Source organism: Artemia sp. Qi Xiang Cuo, chromosome 7 (genome assembly GCF_049724085.1).
Source record: "Artemia sp. Qi Xiang Cuo chromosome 7, ASM4972408v1, whole genome shotgun sequence".
In the NCBI taxonomy this organism is placed as follows: domain Eukaryota; kingdom Metazoa; phylum Arthropoda; class Branchiopoda; order Anostraca; family Artemiidae; genus Artemia; species Artemia sp. Qi Xiang Cuo.
The window spans coordinates 15101305-15115095 of record NC_142800.1 but is presented as its reverse complement, the minus strand read 5'-3'; the positions used below and the strand labels follow the sequence as shown (position 1 = coordinate 15115095).

The following is a 13791-nucleotide window of genomic DNA, read 5'->3' as shown; positions in this document are numbered from 1 at the left end:
ATTTCAAGCTGTAAACAAAAATAAGTCTCTTTCAATTAACCCTTTCAGTCACCATGTTCTCACATGAGAACATCACAGCTTCGCTTGGTCTTCTTGGACCCTGTAGATGGCAGCGATACTCGAGTATGCGCTCCATAATAATAAGTAATGCGAAAAGACACTGGCGAAGTTTCAAACCGATGATGCTAAATTCTGATTTTTAGCAGTATTTTGAAGTTGTTGCACATCCGTACTCGAAAGAATGGATCTACCAGGTATGCTTTCATGCATTTTTTTTACCAGATTTACCATGAAAATACGCGAAAAAAGGGGTTCATTTGTCCTTTTCAGTTAGTTACCCCATCTATTAAAAAAGTTTACCTTGCTAGTGCGTTGGATAGATGCCGCAGATTTTTTCGAAGTAGCGTGTTCTTGGGTAAGGACAGTGTGACTTGATACTAACTTTTCTAGTTCAATAGCAGCATATATGGTACAGTCAGAGGAACATACTTTTGGTAGTATTATTTGAAAACATCAGTTATAACTTTTTCCTGTCAAGTCGCTTTTCTGTAAAAGCGACTCACTATCTTCTTTTCCAGGTCCATCCAATGATCGACCACGTCGAGTTCGTCACGCTGACATACTGAATGTCTTGGACGCGATCGACTCAGACCTTTCAGAGTTATCGGACCTACCAAACTCAGATGACGAAGGTGAAGATTGGGCGTCAGTAAATCTATCGCAGCCACACGATACGGATGAAGATTCATTATCGGAAGTTGAGGATGATGAGCCGCTCCTCCCCCGCCTCCGAAAAATCGAAAACGCAGACTCGTATGGAAGAATGCGATCTTCTCGAAAGTTATCAACAATGCCGACCCGGCGCCGCCGCCACTTGGTCCCGAGGAGCCTATAGACTACTTCAAAGAATATCTTGATAGTGAATTTTATGAGTTAGCCGCCGAGATGACCAATCTTTATTCTGTACAGAAAACCGGCTCAAGTTTGGGTACAACAGCCTCTGAAATAAGAAGGTTCATAGGTATTCATATAGCGATGAGTGCTTTTAAATTCCCAAGGTATCGCATGTACTGGGGTAGTCGGACTCGGATACCTCTAATAGCAGACGCCATGAACTTCAATAGGTTTTTGCGTCTCCGAAATTTGTTTCATCTGGTAGATATCCTCTCTAAAGACCCGGAGAACACCGATCGCGTATGGAAGGTTCGTCCGGTTATAGACCGGGTCCTGAAAAAGACAGAAAGCATCGTACCTTCTGAGTATGTATCAGTCGACGAGCAAATGGTGCCGTACACCGGTGCATTGGACATAAAACAGTATATCAGGGGGAAGCCAACACCGTGGGGCATAAAAATCTTTATGCTTTGTAACAGTAACGGCATCATACTCACTTTTGATGTTTACCAGGGTAAGAAAACTATCCTGACGGAAGAGCAGAAGCAGTTCGGACTGGGACCTGGAATGGTACTAGCTCTTGCTGGTCGCGTCCAGCTTCGCCCGCATACGAAAATATTCTTTGACAACTTTTTTACGAGTATTCCGCTCCTTGAAGAGCTTGAACGGAAAAGTATGTATGGCACCGGCACGATCAGAGCGAATAGAGTTCTTGGCGCAAAGTTGGAATCTGATACGTCTCTGAAAAAGAAAGGAAGGGGGCGTTCCACGAGCTAGTGAGTGGAGAAGTATGTCTGATCAAGTGGATGGACTGTAGATCGGTGATAGTCGCTTCTAACATGATTGGAAGCGGCAACGTAAAAAACGTGATGAAGTGGTGTAAGAAAACGAAGACAGAGGTACAAGTGACGCAGCCGGAAGCTATTGCGGCTTATAACCTGAGTATGGGTGGGGTTGATAAGCTTGACCAGATGGTATCCTACTATAGGACCCTCATTCGATCAAAAAAATGGACTTTGAGACTCGTATTCCATTTGATCGATCTTGCTGTAGTCAACAGTTGGCTTGAATATGTCGAGATTTGCAAGGCACAGAATATGAGACAAAAGAACATTGTCGATTCGTTCACCTTCCGACTCGACATAGCAGAGACTCTCATTATGTCTGAAGACACTCCTAGAAGAAGAGGCCGACCCAGATCTCTTCCTTCAAGCGAAGAGGAGGAGAGTGATGAAGAAGACTCGGTTGCCGAAAATCGTAGGAAACGAAAACTCAAATTTCGTAGGCCCTGCTCCGCCGTGAAGAAAGATTCCTTTGCTCATTGGCCAGAAAAATTTGCCGCCCAAAACAGGTGTAAAAATGCCCCCTGTATCATGAAGACTAGGTTCATGTGTACCAAGTGCAACGTCCCACTTTGCCTGGAAGAATCGCGAAACTGTTTCGCACAGTTTCACAAACCTAAAGAAACGTAAAAGGATCATTGTCAATTCAGTTTCTCGTTTTTTGTACTATATTTGAAGTCTCAGTTTTTCATTGGTTTTATACTGTATTTGAATAAATTTGGTCACACTGTCCTTGCTCAAGTACATGGTGGAAAAGAAAGAAGACGTTCAGAAAAAAATCTGAAAAAATTCCTGGTAAGTACTTATCCATCACATGGTTGACTTTCGCTACTCTCATAATTTTGACCTTCCAGGCTAAAATTCGTGACTGAAAGGGTTAATAAATAAAACACAAAACAGAAAGAAATTACAATCAATCATGGGCGTACGCAGGATTAGGCAGCATATTGTCTAGGGGGGGGGGGGCAGTCGATAGTGTGATGGAGTTTTATAAAAAGCTTTTTACAAACCCTATTGATTTTAAGCCATATCTAATATAAATTTTAAGGTCTATGGGGGGGGGGGGCTGCACCCCCCCTGCCCCCCTTCCTACGCCCATGCAATCAATAATCAAGTCAAACCTAAAACTAACAAAAATTACCACAAACAAGAGTAGGACTAACGCCTTCAATGCTTTCTAAATACCAGGACGAAAGCATAACAATTATTGTTCAAAGTGGTTTTTATTTCTAGCAGTGAGTTTTTATTTTTCGCTACATCAATTATAAAAAAGAACAAAAATTGCCATAATGACCAAGATTACTGAAAAGCATTAACCAAATGTGAATTGGCAGTACAGTATGTGTTGATATTCATTCCTGAAAATTTTGAGTTTTTAATCTTACAACAGAGAAATGTTTTAAATATTTACTTTTTTTAGTTAAGCGAAAATGACGTTCTTTTTTCATGAAGAATTAGTGGGCACTAGCCCTACTCCTGCTTTAGGTAATTGCTATTCGTATTAGGTTTGACTTTATTTTTTATAGATTCTATTCGTTTTGGGTTTCATTTAGTTATTGATTTATGCCCGGATTTACGCTTGAATCATTAGTTGACTTTATCTTTGGTTTAATGTAGCTCTTTATGTTGCTTTTAGAGGCTTCTTGCAAGGGAAATGTTTTTGTATATTCTATACAAAAATGTTGTCAGGGAAACGCGAGTGTTTGTTGTATTTTTTAATTGGTTAATGAAAGGAATAAATGTGAAGGTTTTCCACTTTTTTTCTGTTTTTCTTATGAAGGTTTTAGCTTGCTATTTACATTTTGGACAAAATTTTACAGCAAATTCTAAAAACAGTTGTCGTCCAAGTTAAAATTTTTTAATGTGCTTGAACTTCCCGTCATGGGCGCCCATATGAGGGGGGAGGGAGGCTGAATGATGCTGCCTTATATTTTATAGTTTTGTTTTGAGATTTCTACTATACAGCATTGGAAGTGCCGATTAGACCAGGTAAGCCCCCCCCCAAAAAAAAATCAGCTTATGGGCACCCATGCTCCCCGTCCAATACTCCCTCAAGAATTCAGCTGGGTCCCTTAAACTGCTAGTCCATCCCTTTTAGAATGTCTAAGATATAGCAAATAGGGTCTTTTAACAACCTAGATGGACATTGTGTGTTTAGATGCAGCTCAACATTTCCTTAAAGACTCTTTGAAAGTTTAAACTTATTACCCTAAGCCATTCCTGGGATACAGCAGATACGTCCTTTTGATAACATTGATGCACGTGGTGAGTTTTGATTTTTTTTAAAATCCCCCTCATATTCCCAGAAAGGTTAAATCTAATATATTTAGTTATTCCTGAGATATTGCAGATACGCCGCATTGACAACATGGATGAACATAGTGTCTTTTGCTTTTTCATCCACCAACATTCCATGATTGTTTCAACCAAATACCCTTATCTATTCCTGATTTACTGCGAATACGAACCTTTGACATCCAGGATGCATAAAGTGTAGTTCGATTTAGTTCGACATGCCCCTCAACATACCCTGAAGGTTCCAACTTGATACGACAAATAAGAACATTGGAATACTGGATCCACAGATTTTTTTATTTTATTTAGTTTGACTCCCCCTTCCCTTCAAACATTCTCTAAATTTGTCCACTTAATACCCTTGGCCGTCAGTCAGATATTACTGATACGTTCTTTTGACAACCTGGATGTATACACTACAGATTGTCTTATGATTTAGTTTAGCCGCCAACATTCCCGAAAAGCTTCAACGTAATACCCTTAGCCGTTCGTGAGATATTGAAAAACATCCTTTTGACAAAATAGTTGTGCATAGTGTCTTATTTCTGTGATTCACTAAAGGCTCCAACTTGGTGCCCTCAGTCTTTTACTCTGATATTGTAAATACGCGCTTTTGACAACCTGAACATATTTTACGTGTTTTGGTTTAGTTTAAGATCCTCCTCAGTATGCCCTAAAATTCTCAGCATAATGACCATAGTCTTTCCTAGAATATTGCAAATACACCCTTTTAACAGACTGGATAGCCTACACTTACTGTGTTATGATTTTTGTCAACATCCTTCCTCAACATTCCCTGAAAGTTTCTAGCTATTACCCTCAGCCTTCTCTAAAATGTTATAGATACCCCCTTCAGACAACTCAGACGAACACAGTGTGTTCCAATTTAGCTGAAAGTGTTCCTCAACGTTCGATGAAATATTCAACTTACTGCCTTTAGCTGTTCCTTAGACACATTAGGTATATTGCAGCTATTCCTGAGATATTACATAAATGCTCTTTGGCAACCTGAGCCCCCATAGGATCTTTTGATTTAGTTCAACTGCCCCTCCCTCCAATCATTCCCTAAAAGTTTCAAATGAATACCCCTAGCCGTCCGTGAAATAACGCTGCATATACGCTCTTTTGACAACCTGGATGAACAGAGTGTATCCAGTGAGCCAATGACCTTTTAGGTGACTGCCAATATGGATTCCCCCGGAAGCATTCAACGCTCAACTGCCTAGCGGCCGAACACCAGGAGAGGATTGAACCTCAAACAAAAAGATACGACATACGTCATTCGAAATCACTCTGCTTTCGAGAGAGTGTGGCCTACTAAATAAATTTTATACTTTTGGTTTCTGAGGGCGTCTGCTATAAGTGATAGCTTTCTTTCCTGTCGTTAACTTTAGGCTGTTCTTGACGGGTTCACTTCCCACGACTATCCAATTAAGGCAGGCGTACCCAAGAGTAGTATCTTGGGACCTATGCCTTTCATTTTCTACATAAATGACATGGGAGGCAGCCTTGCAAGCTCTCTGCGTCGTTTTTGTGACGACACCACAACACACGGAGCCATCCCAACACATGAAGACCTTACCCAAGCCTCTCTCCCGTACAAATGAATCTTTTTGATCACCTGAATGCGCAAAGAGACTTTTGATTTGATTCAACGTCCCCCTCAGCATTGCTTGAACCTTAACTAAATACCCTTAATTGTTACCGAGACATTTTAGATGCGTCCTTGTGCAAACCTGGATGCCCGTTATAATTTAACCCCTTACGATTTAGTTCAAAATCCCTCTACACATTTTCTGATAGTTTCAACTTAAGGCCCTCAGAAGTTCCTAAGATATTCCATATACGCTCTTGTCACAACAGAGATATACATAGGCCTAATGCCTTTTGATTTCGATTCAATTTATTTATAACCTGTCAAAACAAAAAGGGCTGAGATCCCCTAAATGACAGAGTACATCAAACAGTTCGTGGTAACGAACTGTAAGTAAGGAGCGACCCGGCTCAATGGTAACCAAAACTCTAAAAAACGGAATTTTGATACCAATAGATACATCAAAAGAAATAGATTTTAATTCTGATTTCAAATATATAAGTTTCATCAAGTTTAATCTTACCCATCAAAAGTTACGCTCCTGCGAAAATTTGGCTGATTTTCGAAAAATGGGGGAAATACCCCCTAAAAGTTATAGAACCTCAATGAAAATTACACCATCATATTCAGCGTATCAGAGAACTCTACTGTAGAGGTTTTAAGCTCCTATCTACAAAAATGTGGAATTTTCCATTTTTTGCCAGAAGAAAGATCACGGATGCGTGTTTATTTGTGTTTTTTTTGTTTTTTTGTCGTTTTTTTTTCTTTTCCCCAGGGATAATCAAATCGACCCAGTTGTCCCAGAATATCTTAAAAGGATTCATTAGAATGGAAATTAAATGTGTTATTATACTTTTTAAGTGACCAAAAAAATGGAAGGCAGATAGGATACTTGTCACGCTCATTTTTTTCCCAATGTCCCCCAATTAAAATTTTGAATAGTCATTTTGTTCAGCATAGTCGAAAATATTATAAATATGTCTTTTAGGATGACTTAATCCCCCACAGTTCCCAGGGGAAGGGCTGCAATTTATGAACTTTGCCCATTCCTTACATATTGTATTGGTTATTGTGAAGTATAACCTACAGACATTTTCAGGAAGGATTTTTTTCTGGTGGGGGGGGGGGGCTGGAGGAGGGGGTTACTCGGGAGAATCTTTACGTGGAGGATGTTTCTTTGGGGTAAGGGACTTTTTTATGAAGGGGGCGCCGGAATTCTAAGCACTATTTAAAAAACGTTCAGATATTAAATAAAAAAAACAAGTTTTTCCTACTGAAAGTAAGAAGCAACATTAGAACTTAAAACGAACAGAAATTATTACGTATGTGAGGGGGTTCTCCCCCAAGTCAATACATTGCTTTTTACGCCACAGTTTTTTTTTATGCTTTCAAAAGAGCTATCTATTCTAATTAAACGGCTTTTGTGATTCAGGGGTTGGTGAATTAAATTTTTTTTTAACTTTTAACGTAAAGAGCGTGGTATTGACTAAGGCGATACCCCTTCATATAGGTAATAATATATACGTAATACAAAAAAACAATAAATAAAACAAGCGATACGGCTCAATAGTAATCGAAACTTTTAAAAACGGAATTTTGATGTCAATAAATGTATCAAAAGAATCGGCATATTATGCTGATTCAAAATATGTAAATTTAATTAAGTTTAGTGTTACTCATCAAAGGCTACAAGCCTGAAAAAATTTACCTGATTTTTTAAAGAGGGGGGAAACATCCCCTACAAGTGAAAGAATTTTAATAAAATCACACCGTCAGATTCAGCGTATCAGAAAATCCTATTACATAGGTTTCAAGCTCATATCTGCAAAGATCTGCAACTTTGTATTTTTTGCCAGAAGAAAAATATACGAATATAGAAGTTCGTTACGTAAGTTAATTTGTAAATTACGTCAGAACCAAATTTAGAGACAGCCATTTAGCAAAAGAAAAGTAAAATTTTTATGCAAATTTTGTTTACTTAATCAATGACGGTCAGCCAAAATAAAAGCTAAATTAACTAAAAAACGATCAGAAATTAAATAAAAAAAACTAGTTTTTTAAACTGAAAGTAAGAAGCGACATTAAAACTTAAAACGAACAGAAATTATTCCGTACATGAAAGGGGCTGTCCCCTCCTCAACACCTCGCTCTTTACGCTAAAGTTTGACTCTGTCTCACAACTCTATTTTTGTTAAACAATAAAAAACTTTAGCGTAAAGAGCGAGGCGTTGAGGAGGGGACAGCCCCTTTCATATAGGGAATGATTTCTGTTCGTTTTAAGTTTTAATGTCACTCCTTACTTTCAGTTTAAAAAACTTGTTGTTTTTATTTATAAGGGGGAAAAAAGAAAAGCGAACAAAACTTATACACTTAGTTTACTGGCGGAAGATTTAAAATCTTTCGCTCTTTTATCAATAATTGTGGAAGGAAAAATGAGTTTAAATTTTTGGAACAAAAAAAGAGTTACTAGTCCAAGGGGGCATATGTAAAAGGAATTTAGCAAATTTAACGAATGAATTTAAAATAAATCCGGTGAACAATTTTTTTTTAAGCAGGAAAAAGTTGCCAAATAGGAGACAGAGCAAGAAGATGAAGCACAGTTAGACTATTATAAATTTTAGAAAGATGAAAACGACTAAGGTGTGTAACGTTAGAGACAAGTGATGCATAAGCTATCCTTGTTCTTTTTTTCAAGATTTCGGATGGCAAGCTTAATAGTTTCCTTAATTGAATTTCCAATGGGCATTCCCAGGTAAACAAGGCTTTTAGAGAGGGGATACAAGTTTCAGTAAGTTGGAGGGATTTATCAGAGTATCCTTTGAGGTTGAAACCGACAGCTACAGTTTTATCCACATTAAAACTTAAACCAATCTGCTGATATTCTAGTTTTAACTTCGAGAAAGTGCTCTCTCAACCTGATTTGGTTTAATATCCCCCTTAATATGTCAACAACTTTCAACTTATTACCCTTAGCCGTTTCTGAAATATTCCAGACACTTTGGCTATTTTGAATAAAACGGCTCTGTTAAAATTTTGAACAATTTTGAGTGGCAGCTAAAGGGGTGAGGGAGGGAGGCTGGTTGCTCTCCATTCACTTTTAACTCCTACTTTCAACTTCTATTATTGGAACTTTCCACCTCTTTCCAACTCCTTCCATGAGACATGACCTGGTAAAAAAAAAAACATAACTGATATGTCCCATTTTGCCCCCTCTGATTCGCCTTTACGATGATACAGCAAACCAAATATATCTATATATTACCTCGCAAACACACGCAACTTGTTCTTGGGTAAAACCGAAGGACGGCATCATTGAACTGGCTCCTTGACTGTGAATGTTTTGGGATTGGTGGTGCGTCGCCATCTGTGGCATCATTGACGACATCCCACCCATCATATTACCCATCATGCCACCAACAGACGGTAGAAAATGTGATGCTAAATCTGACATCATCAGTCTGGTTTTATGTGCTAGAATGAGGAAGGTTATCTAATTATCTTTTATAATTTTTTTCAGAAACTTTTTTTTTCAACTCCTCGCTTCAGTAGCTGGAGTTTCAACCCAGCAGCAAAATAACTATATTTCAGAATTTCACAACTTCAAAACATGTGTTGTTATTTTACCCCGACTTTTTTTGCTTCAAGCAAAGGAGAGAAAATCCTAACTGTCCAACAACAAGACGCTGTGAACTTCCAGCACAGCAAAGGAAAGGCATGGACAGAGACCCCAAAGCAAAGTCAGAGACAGGGTAACAGGCATATGGGAATGGGCCTGGAGGCAGTGGCGTAATGTCGTCAAATTTCTGGGGGACGGAGCCGAACTTGGAGCTAATTTTCCCAAACCAAGCGAAAATGACAGTGAAAACTGAAAAATGAGCCATTTAGTAACAAAATAGGTAAAGATGTACTAAAGAAAACTGACCCGTTTTTGTGGATGCTTCAATTATGCAAGCTTACCTTAGTTTTTACAAGATTTTTGGAGAAACTTGATTTCAATTGGGGAGGGGGGGGGGGTAAACTGGGGTCTGGTAGGGGGGCCAAACTAAGGTCTAGGAGGGTTGGTTGCCCCCTCTGCCCCATTGAAAATTACGTCCCTATCTGGAGGCAATAGATTTCACAGAAGTATGGCAGTTCGTATACAAGCTTCAATTAGTGTGAAATCAAATCAGTTTTGTTTTATTTTAATTCGAAACACCAGTCTTTAAACTCATTAGAACGTATATTCATTTCATCTAGCATATGTAAATTCTAACCCCCTCCCTTCCAAAAAAATTACCAGTTAATTCGAACCACTAACATTTTTAAAACTTGGAGGGGCCCAAATAAAACTGAGACTCAATAACCTGTCCAGAATCGGTTACTCAAGAATCTTATCCATACTGTCGATTTCATAACCCAAATCAGAATTGCTGGGTTATCAAGCTTAATCGAATTCCGTGATCGACCGTCGAGCGAAATCATGTTTTGGTGACCGCTTTTAGCTAGATGATTTCCTTCAACTCGTGGCCCCATTATCATGGTGTGAAATAGAAAATATATCTAGGCTACTGTTATCACGAAAGTCGAAAACCCCAATTTGGGTATTTAAAGTCCCTCGAAAATCAATAGGAATTGTATTTTTTTAACATATGGTAGCACTGATGTCTTCTCCTTTGGTTTATCTTTTCTTCTAGAACTAGCGGATTACGGTGATAATCAAACAGTTTGTGGTAACGAACTGTAAGTAAGGGGCGACCCGGCTCAATAGTAACCGAAACTCTAAAAAACGGAATTTTGATACCAATAAATACATCAAAAGAAATAAATTGTTATGCTGATTTAAAATACATAAGTTTCATTAAGTTTAGTCTCACCTATCAAAAACTACGCGATTGACAGCATTTTCCTTATTTTCAGAAAGAGGGGAAACAACCCCTAAAAGTCATAGAACTTTAATGAAAACTACACCATCAGATTCAGCGTATCAAAGAACCCTGCTTTAGAGGTTTCAAGCTCCTATCTGCAAAAATGTGGAATTTTGTATTTTTTGCCAGAAGAAAGATCACGGATGCGTGGTTATTTGTTTGTTTTTTTTTCTGATTTTCCCAGGGGTGATCATATTGATCCAGTAGTCCTAGAATATCGTGAGGGGATCATTCGAACGGAAATTAAAAGTTCTAGTGCCCTTTTTAAGTGACCAAAATAATTGGAGGGAAACTTGGCCCCCTCCCACGCTCATTTTTTCCCCGAAGTCACCCAATCAAAATTTTGAGATAGCCATTTTGTTCAGCATAGTCAAATATCTAATTAATATGGCTTTAAGGATGACTTAATCCCCCACAGTTTCTGGGGGGAGGGCTGCAAGTTATAAACTTTGCCCATTCTTTACATATAGTATTGGTTATGGGGAAGTATACAGGCGTTTTCAGGAGGAATTATTTTCTAGTGGGGGGTCGGGGTTGGAGTAAGGGTTATGAGGGTGGATCTTTCCATGGAGGATATTTCCTTGGGGGAAGGGACATTTCCGTGAAGGGGGTGCCAGATTTCCCAGCATTATTTAATAAACGATCAGAAATTAAATAAAAAAACAAGTTTTTTTTTCAACTGAAAGTAAGGAGCAATATTAAAACTTAAAACGAACAGAAATTATTACGTATATGATAGGGTTCGTCCCCTAGTCAATACCTCGCTCTTTACGCTAAAGTTTGTTCTAAGTACTTTCAAAATAGCTATCTATTCTAATTAACCGGCCTTTGTGATTTAGGGGTTTGTGATTCGAACAAAATTCGAACTTTGGTGTAAAGAGCGAGGTACTGACTAGGGAGTGAACCCCCTAATATACGTATAAAAACATAAGAATATAGAAATTTGTTACGTAAGTTAATTCGTAAGTTACGTCAGAACAAAATTTCGAGAAAGCCAATTAGCCAAAAAAATGAAAATTAATAAGCCAATTTCGTTTTAATTATTCATATACGGTGGGCCAAAATCAAAGCTGAATTAATTCAAAAACGTTCAGAGATTAACTAAAAAAACAAGTTTTTTTAACTGCAAGTAAGTAGCGACATTAAAACTTAAAACGAACAGAAATTATTCCGTATATGAAAGGAGCTGTCCCCTCCTCAACGCCTCGCTCTTTGCGCTAAAGTTTTTTATTGTTTTAAAAAATAAAGTTGTAAGACAGAGTCAAACTTCAGCGTAAAGATTGAGGCATTGAGGAGGGGACAGCCCTTTTCATATACGGAATAATTTCTGTTCGTTTTAAGTTTTAATGTCGCTCCTTTTTTTTCAGTTAAAAAAAAAAAAAAAATTTAGTTAATACCGATTAGAGTCCATTTGACAGAATCTTTTCTATGTGCGTCCAATAGCCTGAGATTATCAGCACCAGGTAAAGGTTTTGCGTAGCATGAATTGTGTGAAATTTTTGTCAAAGTGCCGAATTTGTGAAGCCTATTGTTGCCAGGGGCGTAATTTGCTATGACGTAGGGGGCAACTGACCCTCCCAAACCTCTGTATGCCCCCCCCGACCCCATATTGCCCTCTTCATCCCGCTGAAATTTAGTTTCTTCAGAAATCTTGTCAAAATTAAGATCAGTCTGCATAATTCAAGCACCCACAGAAATGGGTCAGTTTTCTTTAGTATATTTTTACCTGTATGGTACTATATCGCTTATTTTTCAGTTTTTGCTGCAATTTTCAGTTGATTTGGAAAAATTGACTCCAACTTTGCCCCTCCTTCGTAGGATTTTTGCAAAATTACGCCACTGATTGCAGCACAGAGGCGTGTTAACCTTGGTAAAATATTAAATAAAAACACATTTTTTTTAAACTGAAAGTAAGGAGCCAAATTAAAAATTGAAACGATCGGAAAGTATTCCGTATGTGGAAGGGGCTGTCCCTTCCTCAACGCCTCGCAAATTTTACGCTGAAGTTTTCTATTGTTTTAAAAAGTAGAGTTGTGACAAAGAGCCAAGCTTTAGTGTAAAGAGCGAGATGTTGAGGAGGGGACAGCCCCTTTCATATACGGAATAATTTCTGTTCGTTTTAAATTGTTTGCCGATCCTTACTTTCAGTTAAATTTTTTTTTTTTTTATTATTAAGTTTCTTAACATTTTTCAACTAATGCAGGTTCGAATTCGGCTCATCGTATATGAAAAATTAAAACGAAATTTGCATATTAATTTTGGCACATTTGATCCGTATATGAAGGCTTTCCCCCTCCTCAATACCTTGCTCTTTAAGCTTAAGCTGTTAGCACTTTTAAAAAAGCTTCCTATTTTAACTAAATGGCCCAGTGTTTCATTAGCCGGTATTACAAAACAGATAAACTTTAGCGTAAAGAACAATGAATTAAGGAGTGGGCAACACATCATATATGGAATAATTTCTGTTCGTTTTAAGTTTTAACGTTGCTCCTTACTTTAAGTTTGAAAAAAATTAGTTTTTATTTAGTTTCTCGTCCTTTTTCAAGTAATGCCGGTAAATCTGGCTCACCCTCTATGTAACCCTCCTCCTCACGGAGAACTCCTCGGTGGAAATTTCATCCAAAGCAAGGTGCATCTCCTCCTCCGTCAAATTCCTTCCAGATAGTTCCATACTCTCTGAAAATCCCCCTTCCCGTAAAATTGCTTGCAGACGATTCAGCCTGAAAATTCTCCTTAGCATTCTTTAATTTGAATAAGAATTTAATCTCTAATCGGTTTTTCGATCACTCCAGAAAGGCTCCCTTCCGTGGAAATTATTTCTTGGAAATCAAAACACGCGTAAAATAGCCCCCGCATAATTCCCCCGGGAAATCTCCACATGAAAAAATTGGCAAAGAGAATGCAAGACAATTAAATAGAATTTCATATAGTAATTCTGTTAAGTCCCCCCAGTGTATCATTTCCCCTGGAAAATTCAACCCGGAAATCAAGCCCAACCTCCCCCTCCCAAAAAAAAATGTGTTTGTATGCTTCCCACTAACAAATACTATACGTAAACAATGGTCGAATTCCATAAGTTACAGATTTCATAATTATTTGATCTTTCAACTTATACTAAACAAAATGGATATCTCAATATTTTGACCAGATAGCTTTGAGGAACATATGGGCGTGGGAGGGGGCCCAGTCGCCCTCCAATATTTTCGGTCACTTAAAAAGGGCACTAGAACTTTGGATTTCCGTTCGAATGGACCTCCCCTGA

At 38.2% G+C, this 13791-nt stretch overlaps 2 protein-coding genes across 3 annotated transcripts in view; one reads left to right on the top strand and one right to left on the bottom strand.

Annotated features, from left to right (window-relative positions):
* Nucleotides 1-13791, bottom strand: part of LOC148949995 (homeobox protein six1a-like) — a 69760-nt gene that overhangs the window by 47650 nt on the left and 8319 nt on the right. For both annotated transcript variants that reach the window (XM_089092059.1, XM_089092060.1), the window contains exon 2: nucleotides 8888-9096. In XM_089092059.1, coding sequence (XP_088948185.1) covers nucleotides 8888-9079 — 192 coding nt within the window. In that variant the 5' untranslated portion in view covers nucleotides 9080-9096. The remainder of the gene's footprint in view (nucleotides 1-8887; nucleotides 9097-13791) is intronic.
* LOC148949996 (uncharacterized) lies at nucleotides 50-895 on the top strand. Its single transcript, XM_089091313.1, has 2 exons — nucleotides 50-254; nucleotides 579-895. Exons 1-2 carry the CDS (start codon nucleotides 242-244, stop codon nucleotides 893-895), a joined length of 330 nt encoding a protein of 109 aa, XP_088947439.1. The 5' UTR covers nucleotides 50-241.